This window comes from Scomber scombrus, unplaced genomic scaffold (genome assembly GCF_963691925.1).
Source record: "Scomber scombrus unplaced genomic scaffold, fScoSco1.1 SCAFFOLD_82, whole genome shotgun sequence".
Lineage (NCBI taxonomy): Eukaryota > Metazoa > Chordata > Actinopteri > Scombriformes > Scombridae > Scomber > Scomber scombrus.
This window is the reverse complement of record NW_026910122.1, coordinates 127,934-155,433: the sequence shown is the minus strand read 5'-3', so window position 1 is coordinate 155,433 and position 27,500 is coordinate 127,934. Positions and strand designations below refer to the sequence as shown.

General features: G+C 38.2%; 1 protein-coding gene across 1 annotated transcript in view; it reads right to left on the bottom strand.

Annotated features, from left to right (window-relative positions):
- The window catches only part of LOC133976747 (disco-interacting protein 2 homolog C-like), a gene marked incomplete at its 3' end in the record, with an annotated part of 108,537 nt that overhangs the window by 5,541 nt on the left and 75,496 nt on the right, over positions 1-27,500 (bottom strand). The window contains 9 exon segments of the mRNA XM_062414947.1: positions 5-35; positions 37-125; positions 1,405-1,498; positions 2,389-2,453; positions 2,585-2,687; positions 4,085-4,194; positions 9,889-10,012; positions 15,511-15,621; positions 20,705-20,796. Coding sequence (XP_062270931.1) covers positions 5-35; positions 37-125; positions 1,405-1,498; positions 2,389-2,453; positions 2,585-2,687; positions 4,085-4,194; positions 9,889-10,012; positions 15,511-15,621; positions 20,705-20,796 — 819 coding nt within the window.

Here is a 27,500-nt window from a genome sequence, read left to right as displayed (position 1 = left end):
TTACAGGGATTTGAGCCGTCGGCCACCACCAGCATCCCTCAGGGAGCTCAGGTTGACGTCTCGCTGGTCCCGGTGCGCCACCAGAGCCCAGTGCATGTCCCTCGACTTCACACACGCCACTTTAGCTACACACACACACACACACACACACACACACACACACACACACACACACACACACACACACACACACACACACACACACACACACACACACACACACACACACACAGACAGAGTTACTGCAAGTCATGATATAAGCTGCTTAGAAATCTGTGTTATTGCTACAGAAGCTCGGCAGATTTTAGGATCCAACAGAGCAAATCTAACAAAAGCCAATAATGCTACAAAAATAAATACAACAAAGCTTTTTAATTTAATTTTAAAAAAGACATTAAAAAAGTGATGTAAGAAGAGCCTAAAACAATGATGCAACAGTGTTTTTGTCAGTAACACAAGTCAGGGGAAGATAAGATCTGTAGTTTGACCAAAAGACGTCATATGTGCATGATATTTAAAGGTGTTTTTAATATTTTAGCTTAATTAATGCAGCTAAAAAGAACATTTTTATACATTTTATATAGTGGAGCTCAGTAAAAAACCACAACAAATACACACAAACACTGACATCTTTCTGCTTCTGCTCATTATAATACAGAGAGAGAGAAAACAGAGGTTTAATTAATGTTAAATTATTAATCTCTTTCATTTTAAACCATAAAAAAGCCACTTTGGAGCAGCATAAACACGTCATACTATCGTCACTGTTTAAGTTGACGTGTTGAACTTGTTATCATCCACATCCAGCAGTAACAGAGCAACATTAACCTGCTATTTATAATATCAATAATTACTTGTGGCGTTCCTCAGAGTTCTAGTTTTGCTCCTTTATAGTTTAAATCTAGTTAAATCTGTTTATAATTATGTCTTATGTCCATTTTTTTAACTTATAAAGTGTAAACAGTTGCTCATTTCCACATCAAGCAGTTACTGAGCAACACTATCATTTATTAGGAGTCGTGTTTCTGTCCATCTGCTGATGTACGGTCCAATATTCTCTCTTTTAGCTCTGTTTTTACTCTCTATACCAAACTCCTGATGGAAATATCTGGCTCATTAAGCTGCTAAATGCTCCACTATGTTCACCAGCTAGTCTACAGATAACTTTGGAGCTTCTTTTTATCTGAAAATGACGCTATGAGAGTGATGAGAGTGAACCAAAACAGTAAAAGTTGCAGCCAGACAGCTAAACAATGAGCTGAAACTCAACTATAAAGCTCCATAAAGCTGCTCTATAATTCTCTGTAGCTTCATCATGAATGCATCTCATTCATAATTATAGTAAATATTGATTTTAGCCGCTTTAGGAACAAAAGTGTAGGATTACTGGAGTGATTGAGTTACCTTTGTACTGGCAGACTTTTTGGATCCAGGACAGAGGGTTGACCTTCATGAGAGCGTAGGGAATACTGATGACATGCATCATATTCATCACACTCTGGGGGAGAGAGAGAGAGAGAGAGAGAGAGAGAGAGAGAGAGAGAGAGAGAGAGAGAGAGAGGAGAGAGAGAGAGAGAGAGAGAGGAGAGAGAGAGAGAGAGAGAAAGGTTTCAACATGTTTCAACTGTTTCTGTAGGTCTATTAACCCTCCTGTTGTCTTCAGGTCAAGGAAGGGATGAGGAAGGGAGGAAAGAAGGAAGGAAGGAAGGAGGGAGGGAGGGGAGGGAGAAAAGGAGGAAGGAAGGAAGGAAGGAAGGAAGGAAGGAAGGAAGGAAGGAAGGAAGGAAGGAAGGAAAGGAGTAAGGAGGGAGGGAGGGAGGACAGGAGGAAGGAAGGAAGGAAGAAAGGAGGGAGGGAGGGAGAAAAGGAGGAAAGAAGGAAGGAAGGAAGGAAGGAAGGAAGGGAGGAAGGAAGGAAGGAAGGAAGGAAGGAAGGAAGGAAGGAAGGAAGGAAAGGAGTAAGGAGGGAGGGAGGGAGGACAGGAGGAAGGAAGGAAGAGAAGAAAGGAGTAAGGAGGGAGGGAGGAAGGAAAGGAGGAAGGAAGGAAGGAAGGAAGGAAGGAAGGAAGGAAGGAAAGGAGTAAGGAGGAAAGGAAGGAAGGAAGGAAAGGAGTAAGGAGTAAGGAGGGAGGGAGGGAGGAAAAGAGGAAGGAAGTAATGAGAGAAGGAAGGATGGAAGGAAGTGAGGAAAGAAGTATGGAAGGAGGAGGGAGCTAAGAAAGAGGGAAGGAGGGGAAGAACGAAGGAAAATTAAAGAAAGAGGGGAGGAAGGAAGGAAGGAAGGAAGGAAGGAACAGTCAAAAGAGACGGGGTCAATTTGACCCGGGAGGACGCAGGAGGGTTAAATATCTTTTTTATTCTAATAGATTGATGAAGTGTTTTTTCTTACAGTCTGGACGGCGTGCCACAATCCTACGTCCTTCTTGAAGTCTAATACATTCACTATGGTCTCAGCTGCAGGACGACAGAGAGAAGACGTGTTAGTGATGTTAGTGTGTGTGTGTGTGTGTGTGTGTATATGTGTTTATGTGTGTGTGTGTGTGTGTGTGTGTGTGTATGTGTGTGTGTGTGTGTGTGTGTGTTACCTTCTGTGTATGAACAGGACTGTGTGAGGGCCTGGCAGTGTGTGAGCATGGCTATCCTCATCACCGTCACACCGAGGACGCTGCCGTCCTTACAGGTCTTATACTGGACGGAGAGAGACAGAAAAAAACTACATTAGTGTACGGGGAAAACACACTTTACACACATTCCTGAGTCCTGACAAACCTATTTCAGCCACTTTTAATGTGAACAGTCGCATGTAGCACTATTAAATATCTGCCGGGAGAAAGTGTCTAAACAAATGAAATGAGGCCAAAACTGCATTCTACCAAAAGGCCACCAGGGGGCGACCGTTTTGGTGTCAAAAGGACTTCCGTCTCTATACAAGTCAATGGAGAATTCACCAACTTCTCACTTGATTTCTAACCTCAGTAAACGTTTTCAAAATGTGTTTATGGTCTCAATCGCTAGTTTAAAGCCTTCTTCAATGCAGTTTGATTTTCATTTGGGACATTTTGGCCTCCCTGATTTTATATGTGACGATAAAGCAGGGTATGTATTAGGGCGTGGCTACGTCGTGATTGACAGGTTGATTGGTTCACAGGTTCAGGAGGGCGCCTCATGCTCCTCCTGATGCCCATATAAGTAGAATCCGTGTTTTTATTTTTCCCAGCATGCACCTGTTTTATATACAGTCTATGATTCTGACAGACAGCATGTTAAGGCCGCCTCCGTCTGACTCTATCTTACCTACTAAGCAGGTGTCAGTCCACTGTGTGATAATAATAAGGACATCAAGTCATCTTTAGACATCCTGATAACAACATTAGTATATATTTTAAAGCCTGAATCAGCCGTAGACATTTTGATTGATGAGTTTTTAAGTTCTTCTTTCTTGAGTTTCAAAGCTAAAATTACATTTTGACTGCTTGTGAGATTCCTTCCAAACTGAGATCTCCTGCATGTGGAAACTCTGACAGCTATCTGACAACACTGGGATTAAAAAAGAAAAGCTGTTTTTGAGACTTATAAATAAAAAAAAAGATATATTTCAATGAGCTGTTTGAGTAATTTCATCTGTCTCGACTGTCTGGGACGAGGCTACTCTGCTAAAAAAACAAAAAAAAAAGGTCGATAGTTTTTCAATCATCTCTCTTCTTTCATCATCTTTCCTGCGGTCTTTTCTTTCAATCCCCCGGAGCAATCAAGGAGACGTTCCACCTCTCCTCCTCCTCTCTCCTCCTCCTCTCCTCTTCTCTTCTGCTGGTGCAATTACTAACCCCCGGCTGTTTAAAAGGGACGTCAGGTAAATTCGAATCAATCAGCCGAGGTGATAGCATCATTGAGCGGCAGCCGGTCGGAGGAGAAACAGTGAAACATCCACTCAGCTGCAACGTGAATCTAATTCAAAAGGCATGTAGCTGCATTGATTTCCATTCATGAGATGAGGAAAAGAGCGGAGCTACAAGAGCGGGGGATGTTTTGGTTGCCCCTCACTGCCCCCCCCCCCCACCCACCCTGGAGTAGACTGAAGGGTTTACCTCGATGTAGGCGGTGTCCTGGTTGGCATCCTTGATATGTGGGAACCAGTCTCTGGGAGGTTTGGAAAGGTGTTTGGACTCGACGACGAACCACAGCAGCTTAGGCCAGCCTGGACACACGGGGACACGAAACAAACACACACGTTAATGTCTTTGATGCCAACTGTAGGAAGATTATCTCCTCCCTTGATGAACAATTATGTATTTTCACAGTTTCTTTAGTTTTGTATTTTACACTGCTGCCCTCACACATGAGGATCTTTAGGGAGAGAAAATAATGATGTTTTAAGGCAGAGGTTTCAAACATGAGGCTCGTGGGCCAGAACCGGCCCGCCGAGGAGTTCAATCCGGCCCACTTTCCTTCCTTCCATTTTTCAATCAACCTTTTCTTTCTCTCTTTCTTTATTTCTTCTTTCCATCTTCCTGCCTGTCTTCTTTTCCTTGCATCTTTCCTTCCTACCTTTCTTTCTTTCTTTCCTTCCTGTGTTCTCTTCCTTTCATCTGTCCTTCCTCCCTTCCTTCCTTTCATCTGTCCTTCCTCCCTTCCTTCCATCTGTCCTTTCTTACTGTCTTTCTTTCTTTCTTTCTTTCTTTCTTTCTTGTCTTCTCTTCCATCCTTCCATCTGCCTTTCATTCCTTCCTTCCTTCCTTCCTTCCTTCCTTCCTTCCTTCCTTCCTTCCTTCCTTCCTTCCTTCCTTCCTTCCATCGTTTCCATCAATTTAACCCTTACATACAGTTCAGGGTCAAGTTTGACCCATTTAATCAGTAATGAGAGTTGTAAAAACACCCTAAAAACATTTATTTTAGCTGGATTTTACCTTAATGTGACCCACAGTATGCAAAAATAGAAATAAAATGCATCATTTTTTAATTTGTTTGTGCAGCTGATACACATTTTTATATATGCAAATGTACAAAATTCAAAATACCACCATTCAAACATGTTGTTTTCTTCATATTTGTATAAAAATGTATACTGTATATTACATTATCTGACAGCTTCATTAAGGATTAATTAAACATTTATTAATGACTGATGAGGAGTTTATAAGTCAGATTATGAACAGTAAGTAAGGGTTAATCTTTCCTTCCTGATTTCCCGATAACATCCCTCTAACTTCTGATCTGGCATTTACATGTGAAATAGATTTATTGGAGAATCTTTTATAACCTTTACGGTAAATAATCACAATAAAGAGCTTTGAGATGAACATAAACATAAAAAAAACAGCTGAATCCATCATGAACACAGGCTGGTAAACCTCATGAAACAGACACATTTACATCACTTTGCATCTCCGTCCTACTGAATCAACTATAATGTAAGTAATGTAATGTATATTTAACACTGTCAGGGTCTAATTTGACCCATTTTTACACTTAAGAGATGCCAAAAAACCTTAAAAATGTTTCTTTTAACCAGAAATGTGATTATTTATCTTCATGTGACCCAGACTTTGTTGTTTTCGTGCAACTGATACACGTTTAATGAGTTGTTTATCTCATATTTATTCAAAAACCACCATTAAAAAACACTTCTTATTCACATTTAATATAATATAAATGGACCATCATATAATGTGATTGTAAAAAAATCTTCTCCATCAACAAAAAGCATAAAAAAAACAAAGTATTCATGTCTGAAATGATGCATTATGGGACTAATTATGAGAGGATACTGTGAATAAATACCCAAATATGAACAGTATGTAACCTCTTGTTGATTAATTGCTCGTTAAATAGCAACGACTAAATAATTTAAAACATAAACCTCTTCTCTGTGTAACTTCTACCAACTAAGACAGGAAGTTCTGCCAAGTGTAAACATCTGAAAAGTGTTTATGAAGCAATTATCATACCGAGTTGAGCCTATTCCTTATTCGGTCATTGACTGTGTGTAATTTTATGGTTTGATATTGATTGGTGTTATTGGCAACAGAATACTTTATATTAACCCTTACATGTTCATAATCTGCACCCTCGCAGTATATAGTTAAGTATCCGCTCATAAAAAGTGTTTATACTAAATTTTGAACCACAGATCTGTTTAAAAAGCATCAATATCCAATCTGACTGATCAATAAATGTGATTAAACCTTGATTCATGTCTCATAGAGCAGAGAGAGTGTATTTTTTAGCTTTTACACCACTAAACATCTCCTATCACACAATATCATGTCCTATTTTACCTCAGACATGAAAATATAACATAGCAATAATGATTGAAATGCCTCTATTTGAGTCTCTTTAGTCACTCCATCTCATAGTTGCTATGGCAACTAGATGGCAGCTGTCACTCAAACTAACTGTAGGTTGTTTTTAGTCATTTTTTCATCTCTTTTTAGAAGCATTTGGGTTTCTTTAGTCAATTTACGTCTCTTATTGGTCATTTTTATGTCTCTTTTGGTAGTTTTTTTAGGTTTTATTTAGTCTATTTGTTTCTTTTTTAGTCATGTTTGCATCTCTTTTTGGTGGTTAAATGTTATTTTATATGTAAAAGTAAAATGAGCAGAGCTTTATGGAACTGTGGGGTTTATTGTATAACCATTAGAGCCATCAGTCTTCACTGCTACATCATAAAAATAAATCCTCATAACTACTATCTTATTAATACTATTAACTATTTATTTAACTAAAACACATGTCAATAGACAACGGGTCAAATTAGCACCTATACAAAAGCATAACATTTTAAAATATTTGCATTTTTGTGCATTTTGGGCCATTTTAGGTAACTCTTTTAGGGTGTTTTTTTTTTTTTTTTATAGCTGACAAATGTCAGAATGGGCCAAATTTGACCCGAACACTATGTAAGGGTTCATCTATATTAGTAGTAGTTGCCTCAAGGCTGCATTAGTATGCTCAGCATGTAGCCTATTAATGTTTCAGAGAGCAGAGAGAGTGTATTTTTTAGCTTTTACACCACTAAACATCTCCTATCACACAATATCATGTCCTATTTTACCTCAGACATGAAAATATAACATAGCAATAATGATTGAAATGTCTATATCTTCATTGCTACATCATATAAAGAAATCCTCATAACTACTATCTTATTAAAACTATTAACTAAAAGACATGTCAATAGATACGGGTCAAATTTGAGCAACTTAAATGGATAAAATTGTGTGCATTTTGGGCCACTTTTAGGAAAAGTAATCAAATTTTAGAGTAAATAAGTATATTTGTGTGTTTTTACAGCTGTCAAATGTCAAAATGGGTTAAATTTGACCCCAACAGGACCGTATGTAAGGGTTAATGAAGAGAAATGGAAGTATGTACTGTATGTTTTACTGCATGCATTAAGCTCCACTGATATAGAGACAGATCATAATGTGTGCTCGGTGCTGAGTGTTCATGCTGCAGAACATGAGCGAATGTTAAGATCCGAGAGAGTACGTGAAGGCCGTTAATGTCCGCATTAATGCTGCTGCTGCTGCTCTCTGCCCAGCAGCCAGACACAGAGAAACTATCAGCCATGTGAATGAGAGGAGTTTAAAGCCTGCTGATCAATAAGAGGAGCACTCCGCCTTAATGAGAGAGCGAGAGACACACACACACACACACACACACACACACACACACACACACACACACACACACACACACACACACACACACTCTGAATCCGCGCTGAGTGAGGAGCAGTAAATCTGGAGGCATCATGTTGCTATTTATACATCCATTACTGAAAAGCAAACAGTGGTTATTAATCACTTAGAGACTCTGATGCTTCCCTGTTCTTAATCCATCACGTGTCTCCGTCCATCTCATCTCTCTCTCTCTCTTTCTTTCATTCTTTCTTTCATTCCTTCTTTCTTTCTCTTTCCTCCTTCTTGTCAGTTTTTCTATTGATCTGCCTCACTGTCTCTCTCTCTCTCTGTCTCTCTCTCTCTGTCTCTCTCTCTTTCTCTGTGTCTCTCTCTTTTTCTGTCTGTCTCTCATTCTGTCTCTGTCTCTCTCTCTCTTTGTGTCTCTCTCTTTCTCTCTCTCTCTGTCTCTCTCTCTCTTTCTCTCTCTGTCTCTCTCTCTGTCTCTGTCTCTCTCTCTCTCTCTTTGTGTCTCTCTCTGTCTCTCTCTCTCTCTTTTTCTCTCTGTCTCTCTCTCTCTTTCTCTCTCTGTCTCTCTCTCACTCTGTCTCTCTCTTTCTCTCTCTCTCTCTCTCTTTGTGTCTCTTTCTCTCTTTCTCTCTCTCTCTCTCTCTTTGTGTCTCTCTCTGTCTCTCTCTCTCTCTCTCTCTCTCCCTCTCTCTCTCTCTCTCTCTCTCTCCCTTTCTATCATCCTTTCATCCATTACTCAGCCCAGCTGTCTGCTGCCATCAGTCTGTTCCTTCATCCTTCTGAGAGACACAGAAGAGCTGCGATGAAACGAGAGCAGCTCGGCCAAACTGTGAACTCTGACCTCTGAAGGCTGTGTGTGTGTGTGTGTGTGTGTGTGTGTGTGTGTGTGTGTGTGTGTGTGTGTGTGTGTGTGTGTGTGTGTGTGTGTGTGTGTGTGTGTGTGTGTGTGTGTGTGTGTGTGTGTGTGTGTATTATATCAGTGTGTTTGTCATGTGTATTACTGTATTAGGCTTATTACAGCACTGGAAGAGCATTAACACATTATTCATGGTTCATTATTTTATGTTCATTTCCACTTAATCATTATTCTCTGTTCAAATCCAGTTTTTCCTCTATTTTAATTGATTTATTTGATATTTTATTGTGTTTTTAATTTATCCTTCAATGCATTTCTACAGCCTTAAATTAATAACTTTAAGCTATTTAAGTTAACTACAAATAAAACTTTCCATGTCTGATTCTTTTTAATAACTGAACTGAGTATAATTTGTCATAAATAAATGCTTTTCATTAGTATTCATTATTCTTTCATGCACGTTAATTGTCATTATTCTCATGTTTTGAGTCTAAAAAAAGGAAAAGGGGGGTAGGACTAAATAAGTTCCTTACATCATTCATCCAACATTGAATGGTTATTATTTTAGTTGTTTATCTACAGCTTGCAGTCGTTTCTATTTTGTTTTGTTTCGCTGCCTTTATAATTTATTTTACTTTAACATGGAATAAATAAACTAAACTAACATTAGATTAAGTGCTGATATCTTTAGTGCAGTAATAAGTGCCATCATTGAATCCTTTGACTCAGCATCCATCCAAATGTTTAGTACGTCTGAGAAGTTATGACTGTATTTATAGCCGTGACTAGAAGTTGTTACTGCTGCAAATAGAAAAGAAAAATCTGGAAGAGGAAAAATCTGTTACATGCAAACATTTTGTCACATTTTCAGCAGCATAGGAGCATTGTTCTGGTTTAGTTAAAGCATTATGGTGAGCTTCTGCATCCAAAATGTAGGGATGTCTTCATATCTTGTTGAGTTACCTGCATAATTTAAATCACACAGACTGTATGCTGCAAGTTAAGTGTTAAAAAAACTCAAAAGCTAATGCAACTATATTACTGTAATAGTGGCATTTTAAGGTTGCATGTAGGTTTTCAGGTATGGCAGCTGCCTGATAGTGTTAAGAAGGATTAAAGGAGGTGTCTCAGTTTAAGTATGATGTCTTCTTTTTCTAATAAACATGCACACACATGCTAAAAATGCTAAAAAGAAAGAAAAGAAAGAGGTTCTTGGAGGTATTTTCCACAGATAAAAGTAGCAGGTTTTGTCAAGAATAGCCTGTATGAACCCTAACCCTCCTCATTGGTATATGCACAGGTGTGATAACATGTTTTGTGTGTGTGTGTGTGTGTGTGTGTGTGTGTGTGTGTGTGTGTGTGTGTGTGTGTGTGTGTGTCAGACCTTTGAACTGTGGGATTTCTCCAGTGGGACTCTTGGGTAACCCTTTATGGCAGGCGTCGCTGGTCAGAGCCACCGTCACTCCACAGCTCCCCAATAGAAAACCGATCTGCTGACTGCCGGCGTCCTGGAGAGAAAAACGTGATTGATTGATTAACTTAAAGCAGACTGTAATGATAGAAGGAACGCTTCATGGTCTTTCTCTTTCAACAGAGGTGTTATATTTGGGCATCCAAGACTCTGAAAGTAAATATCTTGTTAATTTTCTTAATGTTAAGTGATTGACAGTTTGATGGACATCAGAGTGGTTGAATGACAGTCAGACCCACATATAAATAAGGAGTGAACGGTTTTATGTCTATGTATCGGAACTGGACCTCTTATAGACTAATTTATGTGCTTTGCTGTCTGCGTGACTCGGATATTGAAAGCAACGATGGTTGGATTGAACCAGTCGGTGATGTTATTTAGTCTGCAGTTGGTTATGAGTTTGGCATTGGGGAAGAAAAATGTACTGGGATTGCTGCTTTCCTCTAGTGCACGGAACAAAGAAGAATGCTCCCTTTTCAATTATCTTCTTCTTTGCATGTTAAGAAAAAAAAAAAGAAGAAGTGTGTTTCGAGGCCAGCTTGGCTCTTCATCAGGTGCTGAGGTATCCAAGATTTTTGGGGCACCAGGACAAGAAAAATGTGCAATGTGCAAACTGATTGTCTGGGAGGAAAAAGAAAAACAAACATTAAAGAGGAGGTATCACGCACATTCCCAGCTCTATATTTATATTCTGGGGCTTTCTGATTTCCAGTTAAAAACTCATTTATTCACTTATTTATTTATCTTATACTGGTCCTTTACGCAGCCCCTCAGTTCAGCCTCTGTCTGCAACAGGCCGTTTTAGCTCCTGTCTCTTTAAGGCCCCCCCTCCCAGTGAGCCCACTCTGTTCTGATTGGTCAGCTTCAACAAAATGACGTCAGTTCGAGCAGGAAGTAGAGGCAACTTTGCAAGTGTTCAGAGCACGTTGAAGCTCTGACTTTTGACCTTTCAGGGAACATTTTTAAAACACGTTGACCTGTTTTTGCAAGACAAATATCTGATAGAACAGAACAACACAAAAAGCATAATATGTCCCCTTTAACACACTGTTTTTGACTTGAGACAGCATTACTTGCTAGTTAACTATTATAAATCATACCTCCAATCCATGATACATAATATATAAACATATGAAACTGTAATGGTGACATTTTCACTTTAAAAAAAACACTTAAAATGAAAATTACTTCCAAGGTTTAAATGCATTATTGGAGCAGCTGATAGCAGCAAAGTTCAGTAAGCTTTACTGGAGATTTGCAGGTTAAACACATGTTGATAACTATTGAGCTTCATGTTGTAGATACATAGTAAGCTTGTTTAAATATTATTTCAATGACTGAATCCAGGGTGTATCATGTTTGACAACATGTTAGACATATTATAAAAAACAACAATGCTTATCCTGAGCAGATGCCACTGTAGTAAAGGCAGCTAATGCATTCATATTTTTTAAAAGTCTCTGTACATCGGAATATGTGACAAGAGCATCGGAGAAAAGCACAACTTTGAAAATGAGACAAAAAATGCTTTAAAGCTTAAAAAACTGTCAAACTTGAGTATTAGTTTGTGACATTTCAGCCTGTTATTAGTTTACAGACGGCTGTAAATCTTCCAGCAGTAAGTGAGACGTGTGCAGGAGTTTTTCTCATTTTTATTTGAGCTAATATATGAAAAACAACAATGGTGGAAAGGTGGTAACCCCTCATTTCTGTACTAGTGTGGTTCAATGAGTTGTTATTCTGTATGAAAAAGGAATCCACAATATTTTTTTCCCAATTTTAAAGTTCCCCTTTTTTCTTTTCCTTTCTTTAGTAAAAGGTTGACATCTATAAAATAACCGTTTTCTTTGGCCGACACTCCCAAACACACACACCTAACACACTGGTTTGCCCTCCTGATTCTTCCCAGAGGACGCTGCAGCGCTCACCGACAGCCAATCCAAACTATGACTCAAACAAACCTACAACAACATCAACAGATATGTTTCTTCAGAGACATTTGGCTCTGAATGCACCTCACTTGGAGCTCAGTGTCCTCTTTTCTGCACCGAGCTTCGCCATGACAGCTTCTGATGACTCATGTTGTTAAATATGATCCCCCAGTGAAGAATTAGACCCATTGACTGGTGTGAATTAGTGCTGTTTGACGTGAGGAAAAACTTCTCTGACTGCCTTAGTCGACTGTTTTTCAGAGAACTGAAACAAGAGATGTTCTTCATCATTTTCCCTCTCTTCCTTTCCGACTATCCATCATCTGATCATTACTGTTGTGGAGCTAAAAACACAGCGTAACAACATAGTGTAATAAAATTAAAAAAAACCGATGTGAAGTTCACAGTTTTTATGCACTAAGCACCACTATACTATTGTAAAATATAAGCCACTTGTAGGCTTATTGGATTAATTTAACAGTCTTTAATGATTTGGTACCACGAACAATAACACAAATGCTAATTCTAGCTTGATAAGGCTAGCTTACTAATGCTAGCTTGCAAAATAAAATAAAAATAAAGCAATGTTCACAATTGTTTGCACCTAGCACCACTATACTATTGTCACATTTAAGCCATCAGTAGGTTTATTGGATTAATTTAGCACTCTGTAATGATTTGATACAGTGAATGCTAACGCTAGCTTGCTAACGCTAGCATGCTAACGCTAGCTTGCTAACTACAGTTAATCATCATTTCTGCTAAGTGCGCAACGGCTGTGTTTGATTTGAAACAACACTAACCGGTTGAAATTTGCGCACTACAAATGTACATAGTATTTTGTTTGGATAGTTTATTTAGTCTATTCAAACAGTTCATTTCAGTTTATTTAGCCTATTCTTGCTTACTAACGTTAGCTTGCGAACTAGCTAATCATAATTTCTGCTAAGTGCGCGACGGCCATGTTTGATTTGAGACACTAACTTGTCGAAATTTGTGCACTACATTGTACATTGTTTGTTTGGGTTTTTTTGCCTATTCGAACATGTTAAAATAATAATATAACAACATAAAAATGACAGCAAATGTTTAGATAAACAACAAAATAATAACCGTTCATTGTTTGAAAGGGCGTAGGAAGTAAGGAACTTTTCTAGTCCTATCCCCCCCTTTTATTTTTAAGCTCTAACAATCAAATCAAGAGAATAAAGAAAGAAACAAACAAACAAAAAAGACAAAACAACACAAGTCACTGTAACAAATCATATTATTCCAGTTTTAAATATATGTTTAAACGTATTTAATGTTCTCCATGTTTTCATTTCTTCAGTACAATTGTTCCACAGATTAGATCTGTTTGTTGTGATATAATGAAGTTCAGCATTTGTCCTCACTACTTCCTTTTCGAACATATTCCTCTGAGATCATGTTTACCTTCATTTATTTGGAACAACCCTTTGGATACTGTTGATTTTTAACTCTGTACATGATTTGAATAGTTTTCAACAAGTCAAGTCAACAAGATCCTTAAACTTTAGTGCTTTGAATTTAATGATGGGTGGGTTTGTTGGTTCTCTGTGAGAGGTTTTATTACATATACAGAAGTAGATTTAAGACACAGCATAAATAAAAGACCAGAGAAGTCTCTTACATTTCTATTTGTGCAATAGCGAGAGGAGAGTTTGAATCGTGTGTGTGGTTTTGTGTTGTTTAAATTGGTGGTTTTGGTTGCTAAACACTAAAAAAGTAAACTCATCATATCTCATGCTTTAGATAGATGGATAAATCAGAGTAATTAACATGTTACAGAAGCCAATAATGAGGTAAAAAAGGTAAAAGAAACAAATGCAAATTCATTTAAGACAGATGTGACATTTTAAATATGTTTGGGCAACTAAAAACATGCAGTTAAGGTGAGGGGAAAAACTAGCAGCCGTGGTTAGAGATTTAAAAACAACAGCTGTCTTGGAGCTAGTTGACTTTTGTTATCATTAACCAAGTTGACACTCTTAACCCCTGGCTTGAAGTGCTTTGAGTTGCCTCAACGGAGCCCAAGAGACGTTAATCATCCTTAAGCTGCTGGCAGATATTTGCAGGAAAACAAGTTGGAAAATTACACAATCTACGACAAGCCAAAAAAACACACCTGCAAGAAATCTTTGTGAAGTTTATAATGTGCCGTTTTTTTTGTTAACACTGTGTCAGAGAGGAGCTAAATGAATGAGTTTTAAACACTGTTTGCTTTTTGTTTCATTATTTTTATTGACTACATTACTTTTCCTTTCTTTAAATGTTCTGTTTTTCTGTCTTAATCTCTCTGTTAATACAGCTGTTGCAATTGGATGTTTACTTTGTTACTGTGATTGCATTGACAGATATCTTTTATTTCCCACAGATGCATGAAGGGAGCAAAGAACTAAAAGCAAATAAAAAACTTTCATATCCACATACATCTTTGCTTTGTGACACATTTGACATCTTGAAGGTTTATCCAATAAAAAGATCACCATAATCATTATAATCTTAATTAAAATAAATTCTTCTAACACCGATTTACACACAAATTAACATCCAGGATAATGCTTGACATTCACTGTTGTCTGTTGAGTTCACACTACATGATTTTATCCTTGGTTTTCCACCTGCAGACAGTTTTTAGAGATTGCTAACATAAGGCCCAGATCAGAGGCTAAACAGCGCTGGATCGCTATGTGTGAACTGTTCAAAGACGTAATCTGAGAGCTCACCGATGCCTCGCAGACTGCTGAAAGATACTAAACAGGCTAAAATATTTGGACTTACTGGAAAGTCCAAATCCCATCGTGTGAAGTGTTGTGATTGGCAATGAAGATCGTATTCTGATAGCAAAGCCTTGTTCTCACCGAACCATCATATGAACAGGCTGTTTTCATTTCAAAAATATGTCTTTACTTTATTTACTGTAAGTTATGTGCATGGTATTGTGTCATTTCCTGTGTGATATCATGACAATACGAAGTTTGGAGACTGGATTGACTCGTCTGACCTCTTGTTACCGATCAATCATGTGAGTGCACAAACCACAATGACTTCAAGATTCACGATTCAAGAACTTGTAACACCTTTGTTTTTTATGTTTTTGTTTAGCTTTTGTATGGATTTGTTGGTATTTCTCAGGCAGGGAGTCCTGGTCCTCTGAAATGAGGCCAACGCGGAAGTAACTTAAAACTGCATTCTATCAAAAGGCCACCAGGGGGCGACCGTTTTGGTGTCAAAAGGACTTCCGTCTCTATACAAGTCAATGGAGAATTCACCAACTTCTCACTTGATTTCTAACCTCAGTAAACGTTTTCAAAATGTGTTTATGGTCTCAATCGCTAGTTTAAAGCCTTCTTCAATGCAGTATGATGTTCATTTGGGACATTTTGGCCTCCCTGATTTTATATTTGACGATAAAGCAGTGTATGCATTAGGGCGTGGCTACGTCGTGATTGACAGGTTGATTGGTCCCATATGGGTTTTACTGGCTCCTTCTGCACAATTCCCATTTTGTTAGTTATTTTTTTCTTTTACTAATCTCAAAAAATTCTACATGTATTATTTTGTAGTGTGACCGTGACATTACCTTCTTGGTCAGCGGTACTTCTATCGGCACGGGGACGACCTCGGCCAGCAGGCACCCGTAGAAAGCCGTCATGAAGGCAGCAGGGTCATTGTTCGGGAAGACCAGCGCCACCTACAGGCAGGAGGAGACAGGACGGAAGAATTAGGTGAGAGGTTGTTGGAATCTAATTAAGTTGTTAAAGCAGACAGTCATATTTCTACTTAAATACACTCATTTGAAATGTACCAACACAGAAAAAGTAGGCGAGGCTAGCAAAAGAGAAAAAAAAGAAGTGCTTGCAGCCTGTTTTGTGTATGTGATGATGAAGGACGCTGATATGGACCGTCGCCAGGGAGCCAGAAGTTTGCCCGTGCAGCTGATGGGTCTTATCAGGAAATAATAAAGCTGAATCTTTTAGTGGCTTCTGGTAAACATCTCTCTCTCTCTCTCTCTCTCCCTTCCTCTATAAACCATTCAGTCACTGTCAATATCTCTCAATCACTCACGTTTAATTATTTGTCTTCTTTTTTCTCCTCTTGTTGTATTCTATGGTACTATATGGTGTAACTCTGGTTCTGAAAGGTGCTACACTTTCAACTTTATTTACCTTATTTCCATTTCCATTATTTTTTCCCCCATTCTCACTCACTCTGTTTAACTTCCTTCTACATCTCTCTCTCCAGTCTCCCTCTCTGTGTTTTATCGCCCTCATTCTCTCTCTCTCTCTCTCTCTCTCTCTCTCTCTCTCTCTCTCTCTCTCTCTCTCTATCTCTCTCTGTTGCAGCTCATTTCACTTCAGTGCAAACAGTTTTACTGGCACAATGAGGTTTATATTGAACTGCCAAAAGTCTTATATAACAGAAGCAAATATGAAAACAAACCTCTGGAGGTGCAGAGAACAAGAAACTGCAAGAAAAATAAGCCATTTATAGTATAAATGGAATAAAAAGTAGGTGCAAAATTGAGTTATCATTTGTTTCTTTATGCATTCAAACTATACATGCAGGCATTGGTATGAAAAGTGTAAAGGAGCTGAAAGGTCTGGACAGGGTTTACTGTGGTATTGCAAACATATGTGGGTATTGCAATTACAAAAAGTCATTTATAGTGAAGGAGCTTTTTTCTGCAGCAGGTTTTTTTTTAATCTGACATAAAACCCCTGAATCAACTAATGCTTGAACATGTGCTGATGTCTTTATTAAACGGCAAATATTCAACTTGAAAACAGCAATATGAATAATAGGATCTTGCAATTTTTCTACTGATGTCACAGCTGTATGTTCGACTGCTGCAATGATTCATTTTAAGATCACATCTACGCCATGAGCCCTAATCTGAAACATACTTTCTGTCAAAAGGAGGTTTCTATCTGCCATCTTGCACACAGGACATGAACACAACAGCCAGACTCAACATGTTTCTATAACGTCACATCAGTGAGTCGTTATCTCCCGCTCGGCCATGTTGGATCCAGCTGGGCTCCAGTTGCATGTTGTGATGATAACAGTGTGCCCCAGCTTAAGTGCTGTTTAATAGCTTCCATATACTGGATTGGACTGTGTTTGTGTGTGTTCGTGTGTGTGTGTGTGTGTGTGTGTGTGTGTGTGTGTGTGTGTGTGTGTTGTGTAATGATACTCTGACAGGACTAATGTTGACATGTGCAGGTCTCATTAGAGACGTTCAGGTTTCATCTCTCAGTGAGAGTGGAAAGGAGGGGAAATTACTCTTTGTTTCTGTGTGTTTGAAGGTTCAGAGATTCAACAATGTTTATTTCGCTGTTAGCCTCAAGTTTGTGTTTCTTGTAGCAGAGAAACCAAAGCTGTTGGAAGTAGGAGTGCTGAGGGAGCTCCAGTAACCCCAACACTCCTTATAGTTGCAATTTTGTAATGATTTTTTTGTGGGGGGAAGTTTTCTATTGTGTTACACTCAAACAGCAACAACCACAGCTTGAGGTTGAAGCCAATGTGGAACGACGGCTGCCAGATGCCCCTATTGACCCCTATTCAATAAGGCCTCAACTTCTCTCTAGAAATACTAAGGCAGTGATTTCTTCAAGTCATTTAGGTCTAAATCTCTAAATTCAAGCCCTCTAATAAGTGTGCTGGTCTTCATTTTGGACATTATTACTTTGTTGATAAGATTTGACGACTTATAGTAGCTTTGATATCTGCCATGTATAGGTGTTGATTGACAGCTGTGATTGACAGTTGGCTCACCTGTTGCTCTCCCCGACTCCAGGACTTACACTCAGTCAGACTATTGCGGCCAAATTTTGGTAAATTAGTTGCCCTGTTTGCACAATTTAGTTAAAGTGGCTAATATTTGCCCGAGTTTGCAGCGCTCAGTGTTCCCAGTAAATTCTCTGGGTTTCAGAGTGGCGCCAATGTGAACCACACCTCACCATGTCCATCTATATATATACATGCAGTCTATGGTTACGCCCCACTTTTACCATTCACTGTTACTCACAATATCTTTTTTTTAATTACTGCAGGCAACACAAGTTAGGAGTATTTTGTACACTGTCACATATTTTACGTGTCGCCATGCTACTATATTATGACAGACCATATTTGACTCTTTACAGATGTTGAATTACACAAATGCTAGTGTATTTTCATAAAATACCAACAATCATTCGTCAGTGTAATTAAGTCTCCTGAGTGTTTCAATCACTCTTTCAACAAAACTGATTTCTGCAATCATCCTGCACGACACATGCCTTTGAAATGTATAAAAAACCCAAAAACCACCACTGTAATTTCTCTGTATGCAACTTATTACAGCGCCAGTAAAACTGTGAAAAAGACCAGTTCGTAAATTCACGCTGGGTGGGAAGAAAAGAGGAGTTTTAAAACTGTAATTAAAACACACACCCTTCCGGCTGAGATACATTAAAACACACACACACACACACACACATACACACACACACACACTGTGTCAGTCTTGACTTGGTCTCCTGCAGAGCGGGAAATTGAGCTTAAAATAAAGATGAAAGAGGGACAAAAAGGTGGAGAGCAGACTCGCCAGGGGAGCCAAAAGGCAGCAGAAATATGTGGGAATATTACTGAAGCTTCATGTGTGGAGGTGTGTGGAGAGAAATGTGATGAATACACTGACAGCAAAGGAAGGAAGGACAACATGCATCCATTTATAAAGTATTGGGTAACGTCCACGTTGGCCCAACCCTGAAAGCCCAGAGAGTTTACGTCAGAAAACTGCTCATAATTTTTGGAACCAGACTGCTCTGTGAAAAAATCAAAGAGACATAGAGCAGAAAAAGAGAGAGGATGTTTGTGTGTGAGTGTTGACTCCTTTTTAAAAGGGTCAGGAAACACAAATTACCAAAATTAAACAAAAACACCCACAAAAAGACAAAAAGACAATGCTCTCATTCATGTGTAGCCACGCAGAACGTTTGGTTCTCGTGTGTCTGTGAGATTTCTGCCTCCACCCAAATATAATGGTGAGATTGTTTGTGGTGCTGAAAACTAAATTACATTAAACTGAAAAATGTATCAACAGAGTCTCATTTGAAATAGTCCCTGTGAATACTGGAAAGACCTACGTAGATCTAGATTTCACAGAGTTAAACAGGACATTGTTTCTGACAGGTGTGGAGAGAGAAACAATAGACCAATCACAGCTTAAACATCTAATTAGGTACCAAGCTACATCCATGAAAAAATAATGACAGAAGAACAACCTTAATAGTGGCAACAGCATGAACAACATGGATGCAGCTGCATAAGTTGTTGTGGATGAATTGGTTCAGTTTCTTTTCAGACTAATTCAAGCGAACCAAAATGCATCACTACTGTTTGTGTTTGGCATTGTTTGTATTGGAGGGCGATGTTTTTATGATCCTTGCTGTCTGGAGAATGCCATTTTTCGGCAATTCTCCTTCACATTGTTCTGTACTCATCATTACTGTGTATTTATAATTTCTCTATATATGTGTAAATAAACAAACAAACAAACAAAAGTCAGGTGAGAACGTTCTCTACTTTCATTGGTCCGATGTGTCTGAGCTGGGCGCAAGAACATAAAAACAGGAAGGAGGTCCTGAAGACATTCCTCTGGTCAAATCCAACATACTTTGATGCACTAGTCTAGGTCGGACATCAATTCATTTTCCTGCTAGTTGTTAGCAACTGATCATTTTGCTTATCTACTGGCTATCGGCACAGTTGAGCTCAAAATTGCAGAGTTCGCCTTGTAGATGGGTTGGATCGAGGTCGGATCACAACCCACGAAAAATATGACTTGAATTAATTTGTAAACTACTTAAAGCTTCAGAAATACCTCATTCAAAGTGACTCAAGTGACTCATCAGTGGTTTTAACTATAACCCACACACGAACCTCCTGAATTAATTTAGAGACACCCCAAAATAAACGCACCAAGTCTGATGCCACCTGACTAAGCAACTCAAGTCTTAACCCTTACATACTGTTCAGAGTCTAATTTACATTGGAGAGGAAAGAAAAACATTAAAAACTTTTCTTTTTAGCCAGAAATTTGACGACTTATCTTCATCTAACCCAGAATATACAAAAATGGAAATATTTTACAACTTTCTAAAAAAAGGTTTTAGTGCAGCTGATACACAAAACTACAGACACAATTATGTAAAGAGACTAATTACGAGGGGTTATATTGAGAAAAGCCTGAATATGAACAGTATGTAAGAGATAAAAACACCTTTAGTTAATACACAGAAACAAAGACCTAGAGTCCTAAATCAACTTCCAAGCTTCCACGTCAGCTGAAAATGACATCAGTGGAACGGATATGTTACTACGACTGAATGAGGAGAAGAAAAAAACACCTTTTCCTAAAGACATTGGCTCAGATGAACATGATGTAATGCCGAATTCATGAACTGAAACAACATGCTAATTCAATCAATCGGTCAATCAAGAGTTTTTTAGAAGATCAAACCCTTAAAATGTGTGTTTATTTTCAAGTCTTTATAAAGTAACACCAGTCGCATCTCGACTTACATCCGAACTACGTCCAAGTCACGATATCCTTCCAGCCTTTTGTCACCAATTTTTGCTTATTTTGTAATCACTCAATCAATCAATGACTCAAGTTTGTTTGCCACATGCAATCATTTAGAGCCAATCACTGTGAAATGTGAAATCCCTCCATCTCCATCTCCATCCATCGGTATCATCTGTGTTTCATTTGGTTCTTTTTTACTCACTCGGTCTCCGGGTTTGACGAGCGGTTCCTGTTTGGTTCCCAGTTTGTGCAGCAGGTTGTAAGCCACCTTCACGCTTCTGGACCACAGTTTACCTGCAAACATATATTATAATTACAGTTTAATGCATGCAGGATAAAGGATCATAATGTCTTGTAATGACACAATCTGAGCGCAAGATATAGACTCCATTAAAAACCTGGGGCTAATTATGAGGCAACCTTTTGATCTCCTATGAAAATATAAGACATATTGGTTTGGGTTATTTTAAATGACTGTATAACAAAAGAAAGGATGACATCACAAGTTCCCCCCATATGCAAGACATTACTGCATTGACATGACACTCGATGTTAAAACACTTTTTGAACTTTCATTCGTATCTCCCCTGCGGGCGGACCGGTTTGGAGGCGATGACACGTGTTTTATAACATGCAGCAAACCGAACGTGCCTCATGACTGCGGTGTAATTGGATCCATGTACAGCGATACACTACACACACACAGACACAACCACAGCACATTAGAGGAAGTCACATAGGCCACATCGGCGTGTAATTACAGAGACGAAGGGTTTTGGTATCTTGACAAATGTGTTTAGTTATTACCTCGTCGCTCATGTAACTTAAAGCAAAGTGAAACAACCTTTTACCTTAAGGAGGCTTAAGGAGAACATTTGAGACATATTTCCATTTTACAGACAATTTGTCAAAAGGAGCCATCGCTTTAAACACCTCTCTGCACACATCAAGTGATAAAATATCAAATCTTTCCGATCAGTTTCATTTTCCCTGCAGAGCGGAGTCGGCTCTGTTCATTAACGTCTTTACTCACGACAGCAGAATCAATTTCCATCCTTTGCTTTCTTCCCTAATTTAGACTGGCAGATGCAGACATTATGCATGAGCAATCTGCCGTGAATCCCTCATTGTTTTTCACATTAAATGAGTTTTTTTTTTTTTTTAAGTGTTTGTCTCAACTAATGAATTGAAGAGGAGATTTTTGAGATCCTGTGGGGAAAATAGACCCCGAAAAAAAGGGAATTAAATTGCAAACAAAAGGCAGAGAAACAGTGAATCAGTAACATTAGGTAGTAAGTAGGATTCATGTTTACAAGAAGTGTATCTCAAATGGGAATTTGCTTAATTAATTCAGATTTAAGGGACACAGAAAAACAGATTTCTCTATTCAGACTTCATTAGGGACGTTAGGGGAGCCATGTGGTGTTTTCCTGAATGTTTCCAAAGGTCTAACAGTATCGATCATAACCGGTTGAGATAACTAGAAAAAGTCATAATGAGCTGCAAATGGCAACATGTTCCGCTTAGATTCATTCAAATTTACTATAATTAGACTCAATAGTACAATTCAAAAACTACATTTTGTGATATTGTCCTACTGGACATATAAAACATGTTAATGGTTTTAAAAGTCTACATGTGAGCTTGTGTGTTTTTATTTCATAAAATAAATAATATAAAGAGAAAAGCTTCCTTCAGCAGTGGTGTCTATATACAAAAATTCGGGGATGCAAGTTCAGCTTAAAACTGCAGTGATTTTTTTCTGCCACTAGGGGGCAGCAGATAACATAGGAAAACAATATAAGCATGTTATCGCATTTTAAAGCTTATTTATACGTCCAGCAGATATGAAGCAATATCAACATTTATTTAGAGTCTTGTTTGTGTCCACCTGGTGTATTTAAGTCCAATATTCACTCTCATTGTAGCTCTGGTTTGTACAACGGCGTATTAAGGCCATATATGTAAAATTACTGACCTGAAGGAGAGGGGGTAATATTTTGAGGTGATGTGCCTTACAATTTTTTAGATTAAAGTCGTAAATTTGCGTGAAAGAAAACTCACAAATTGTGGTTCATAAGAAGGTCTGTACTGTAGCAGCTCCCAGTGAACTAAAGCGATCACCTCATCCACATTTATATGGTTGTTTTTCTGAGTCCGGATGCTTAGGATGATATGGTGATTCTGGGCTAAGATAAGAAGTATCTCCTTATTGATAAACCCAACTAAAAAGTATGATTAGATCAGTTCTTCCAAGGCAGCATAATGCACGACAAGCTACGTCTCTCCAGTGTTGCAAAGTGAGGCTATGTGACTACTTGCCAGAATAAAACACATATTTTCGCCTTTTTTTGTCATGAATTTACAACTTTATTCTCAGAAATTCTGAGTTATTTCTCTAACTATTACCCCCCAACTCCTCCAGGTCAGTATTTTTATTTATTTATTAACATATATGGCTCTTATACGCCATCGTAGGTTTGGTCTCACCCAACTCCTGACAAAAAAATGCGTCTTTTTCATGAGCTAGTCTCTAACTTCTGCCTGTTGTTTGTTGCTGAGCAGGTTGTGAAAAGTAGCTGCCTCCATTTACTTTTGCTGCTGCTGCTGCTGGAAACAATGTTCATACGAGCGATGAGACTGAACCAAAACATTAAAGCCGGAGGCCAGAAATCCAAAAAACATAGACCTGAAAATATATTGAAATGCTCTGTTGAGCTGCAGAGCTGGTGATACATCATCAGAGCGCCCCCCGCCCTTTCACACTCCATTGTTTATATAAAATAATCGAATACTGCAAGCTTTACGATCCTTCATAAACAGATTACACATATTTGTATATTTAAGGTGTTACGTGTTCATTCTTCCAGATGGCTTTGGGAATATTTTAACATTTGGAACAAGCATCGTTCTTATGTTGTTTTTCATCACACCGCAGCTCATGAAGCCATGTGTTGTTGACTTCGGCCTGATTCATTAAAGCCGGCTGCCAGAAGGATGAGTAAGGCAACGACGCAATGTGGATGCATCCGGAGCATCTGGTCCGACCCACAATCTGTCAGAGCGAGGGGAACGTATCATCATTTTTAAAGGTCTCGAAAAGGTTTTTTTAATTATTTTTTACTGTCTGATTAAGAGTCAACTGCAGCTTCTATAAAACATTATCCTTTGAGATCGGTTGTTGTACAGTTACGGAAACTGACTGAGCATTAAGGAGAATCTGTTTTTAATGTATGTGCTAAACAAGGCTGTAATGTGATTGGATGTTTTCCATTTAACAGGGTCAAACTAGGTTACAGTTGAAATTAATTAAAATATGTTTATTATGGGGATTTTCTGAAGTGGTTCTCTACTTTTGTTTTGACTTATGAGCCTTTAAAGTGAAGCAATACCTTTGTGCAAACCTCTTATTAAAGGTTGCACATGTCTAATGAGTAAAATTCCTGTCTCGAAATGTTTAATTTGAGCACTTTTTATTGGCCCGAATACGTCAAACTCACCAGTATTTTTCCTATAAAAAGCAAAGAACAGTAAGAAGTAAACCCTTGCCTTTTAAATAAGCTTGTAACCTCTCAGATTAAGCTTGGGACCCATTGGTATGATCCTGAATCGGAGGTTGATAACGAATTGATCTACATGTTATGGATGTCTGTCATTGTTATGTCCTTAAAGACTGTGTAAAGTGAATTCAGACATTTTCTTCTAAACACATTAAATAGGTCATGAATGTATTTCTAAAAAAGGTGTAAAAAGCATTTCAACCATTTAGATTTGAATTGTGGAGCTAGGCTTCACGAACTGTGTTTCAACATTTGTGTGTTCAGGATGTGATTGGCATAAACCCGCCCCTGCTGCTGTAAGTATAAATACATTCAGCGCACACTACTACTACTACTACTACTACAGTTTACAGTTAGCTAGTTAGCTGAGTTAGCGGTCGAGCTAGCCACTGAGCTAGCCACCGAGTTAGCAGCTGAGCTAGCAGCTGAGTTAGGATGTCCATGTTTCTGTTAGAGGTGGTGACTTTGATTGACAGGTGACACTTGGTAGGGGGCGGGGCTTCAGCGGACTCGGCGGCCACTCCCACAGCGTTTGGGAGAAGAGAAACAGGCAGACTTTTACACAACTTTGAAGCCTAATTTCATATATTTGGCAATTTTTTTAATCATTCAAATTTGGCAGGGTGGTTAACAACACACTGTTCTGTGGTATGTCAAATTCAGAACACATATTTATTCTTACTTTACACAGACTTTAAAAACTACAAATGGTGAAACAATTTGACTGATTTTGGTGATATGAAAGCAGGTCAAAGGTCATGGTTTGCAGGATAGTTATGAATTAAAGTCCCACTGATGATTATTATACTGTTAAAACTTCAGTAAAACATAAAAAACCCACACTAGCTTTCCTGACTGATATCCAAGCATTACTTATTCTGTATGAGTTCGCTCTCTACTGCAGTGACTCTGAAGCAATTTTGGGATGAGAACGACTTTGGACCCACAGTTTAAGGGCACTTAAGCTTTCATCTGGTGGTGAAAACCAGATCCTCGAGCTTGGAAAACATGTCGAACAATCAGAGTAAAGGATTCCTGCAGGACTCCAGATGTAATCACATTGTTCTGGTACTCGTTGCCAGCATACAATCGACCCATGAAAGACTCATCCAGCAGCTTTTTTTTTTTTTGTTGTCCCTTGAAACCAAGAACTTTAAATTCATGTAGTTTAATTTAATGAAATGGATGCTTTTGTAATTGAGAGCAGCAGCTACTCTCACAAAAAATGACTCAAAGAACAAAATGATGGTAAAACTGGTTCTTTATGAGATGCGGTAGATTACATCCTGAGCCACTGTTTGACTTAATTAATACAAACGTCTGTACTGGAACTATATTTTAGACATAACGAGCAATTAATTTCAAATACAAGCATATTATAAATTGAGCTTTTGCACTTTTTACTGTTTATTTTCTTGACTTTGATCACAATGTCAAACTCTGAGCCAAACTAATAATGAAAGTGGATCGGGAGACTAATGCACGACATAATATACAAGTCAAATATTAATGAAAAGTAAAAAACAAGGTGACTTGTGAAATATAAATAAGATAAATAATCATATAGCATAAGAGATTAGAAAGTAAAATATGTACTAAAATGAATGAATTGAAATAGACAACAATAAAAAGATCCATAAATGGTAATAAAAGGTATATATTGTTATCATTATGTAACTTACTAACACAAACTGAACTACACGGTCGCCCATAAAGTTGGATTAATTTAGTTTTCAGACACATTCCTCTTTTTATTTTCTATTTATACACATCAGTAATCACCTTTGACCAGGTATAATGAGATTGATGAATACAATTTTGAGAATATATACACTTTATCTATCAAGAATAAATCACATTGTTACAATAATTTCATGAGAAGAAGTAAAAAATATTTTATTCCAACTTTATGGGCGACCGTGTAAATCCAATCATAACACAATTTACTATATTACTATACTGTCTTATTGTATCATATATGGTATATTATGGTGTTGTATAATACAATATTGTTTTTTATTGTATCATATTGTACAGTATATTGTATAATTCATTGTCATTATGTATCATGTTGTTTTTCATTGGCTCATATCACAAAGTATGTTAAATTGTATTGTTTTGTGTGTTTTCTATCATTTGTTATCAATTATATTAAATCATATCACATTATATTGTATTGTATCATGATATATCGTATTGTACACTACTGTATCATAATGTACTATATCCTATAATATGGTTCGGTGCCATATTGTATGGTAACGTACCATATTGTATCTCACTGTATCGTAATCTTACTACTTGCATTGCATTGCATCATCTCCTATAGTGTCATATGAGTCGCTGTGGATCAGGAAGTAGAGCTCTACTTCCAATTGGAAGATTGGTGGGTCGATTCCTCCAGTTTGCATGTCCATGTCGATCCTTGGGAAAGACACTTAACCCGAAATTGCTCCTGTTGCTATGCCAACGGTGTGTGAATGTTAGTTTCCTCCTGATGAGCAGATTAGCACCCTGTGTAACATCAGTTCATGTCCATTTACTATATTATATGATATAATGTGGTCTGTAGAGCCATCATACTGTATGGTATTCTTTTTTTTTTTTTTTTTAAGATTTTCTCTGGCATAGACTCCTTTATTTGAAAGTAGAGAGACAGGAAATTACAGGAGAGAGAGGGGGGTGTGACATGCAGAAAGGTCCGCCGGCCTGGACTCGAACCGGGGTCCGCTGCGTACATGGCATGCGCTCTTAACCACTCGACCACCTGCGCACCCGACTGTATGGTATTCTATCATACTGTATGAAACTGTACAATATCATATTATACAACACTGTATTGTGTCACATCATATTTTACGGTGTTGTATCACATCATAATGTATTGTACCATACCTTAACATATTGTACCGCACTGTACAGTATTGTATTGTAATGCATCACATCGTATCAGAAAATGCTAATTAACTCGGTCACATAATAACATAAAGTCAATAGTTCACTTCTCATCAAGCCAAGTTTGTTTCAACACTAAAAAAAAGCCACTGAGAAGCTGCAGCTCAAGAGTCTGTTATAGAAATTATGATGTAATTCAGATGTCTTGAAACCTGCAGTGTGTGTTTCCTATTTCTATTTTCTATATGACTGTTCTTGATATGTGATACTTCTTGTTTTACCTAAAAACTGAAATTACTGTAGCAAAAAGGAGAAGGTGCGAAAAGGTCAAGAGACGGGGGGGATTTTTACCTGAGTACTGATTGCGGGAACTGAGAAACTGTTACGTGATACCTGTCTGCCAGTTGTGTGTGTGTGTGTGTGTGTGTGTGTGTGTGTGGGGTGGGGTGGGGGGGGTGGGGTGGGGGGGGGCTGGGATCATGTACTGGGATGCATAACTCTTGTTGTTGCATTTGTGAAACGCTCCGCTTGTACAAGCTAGAT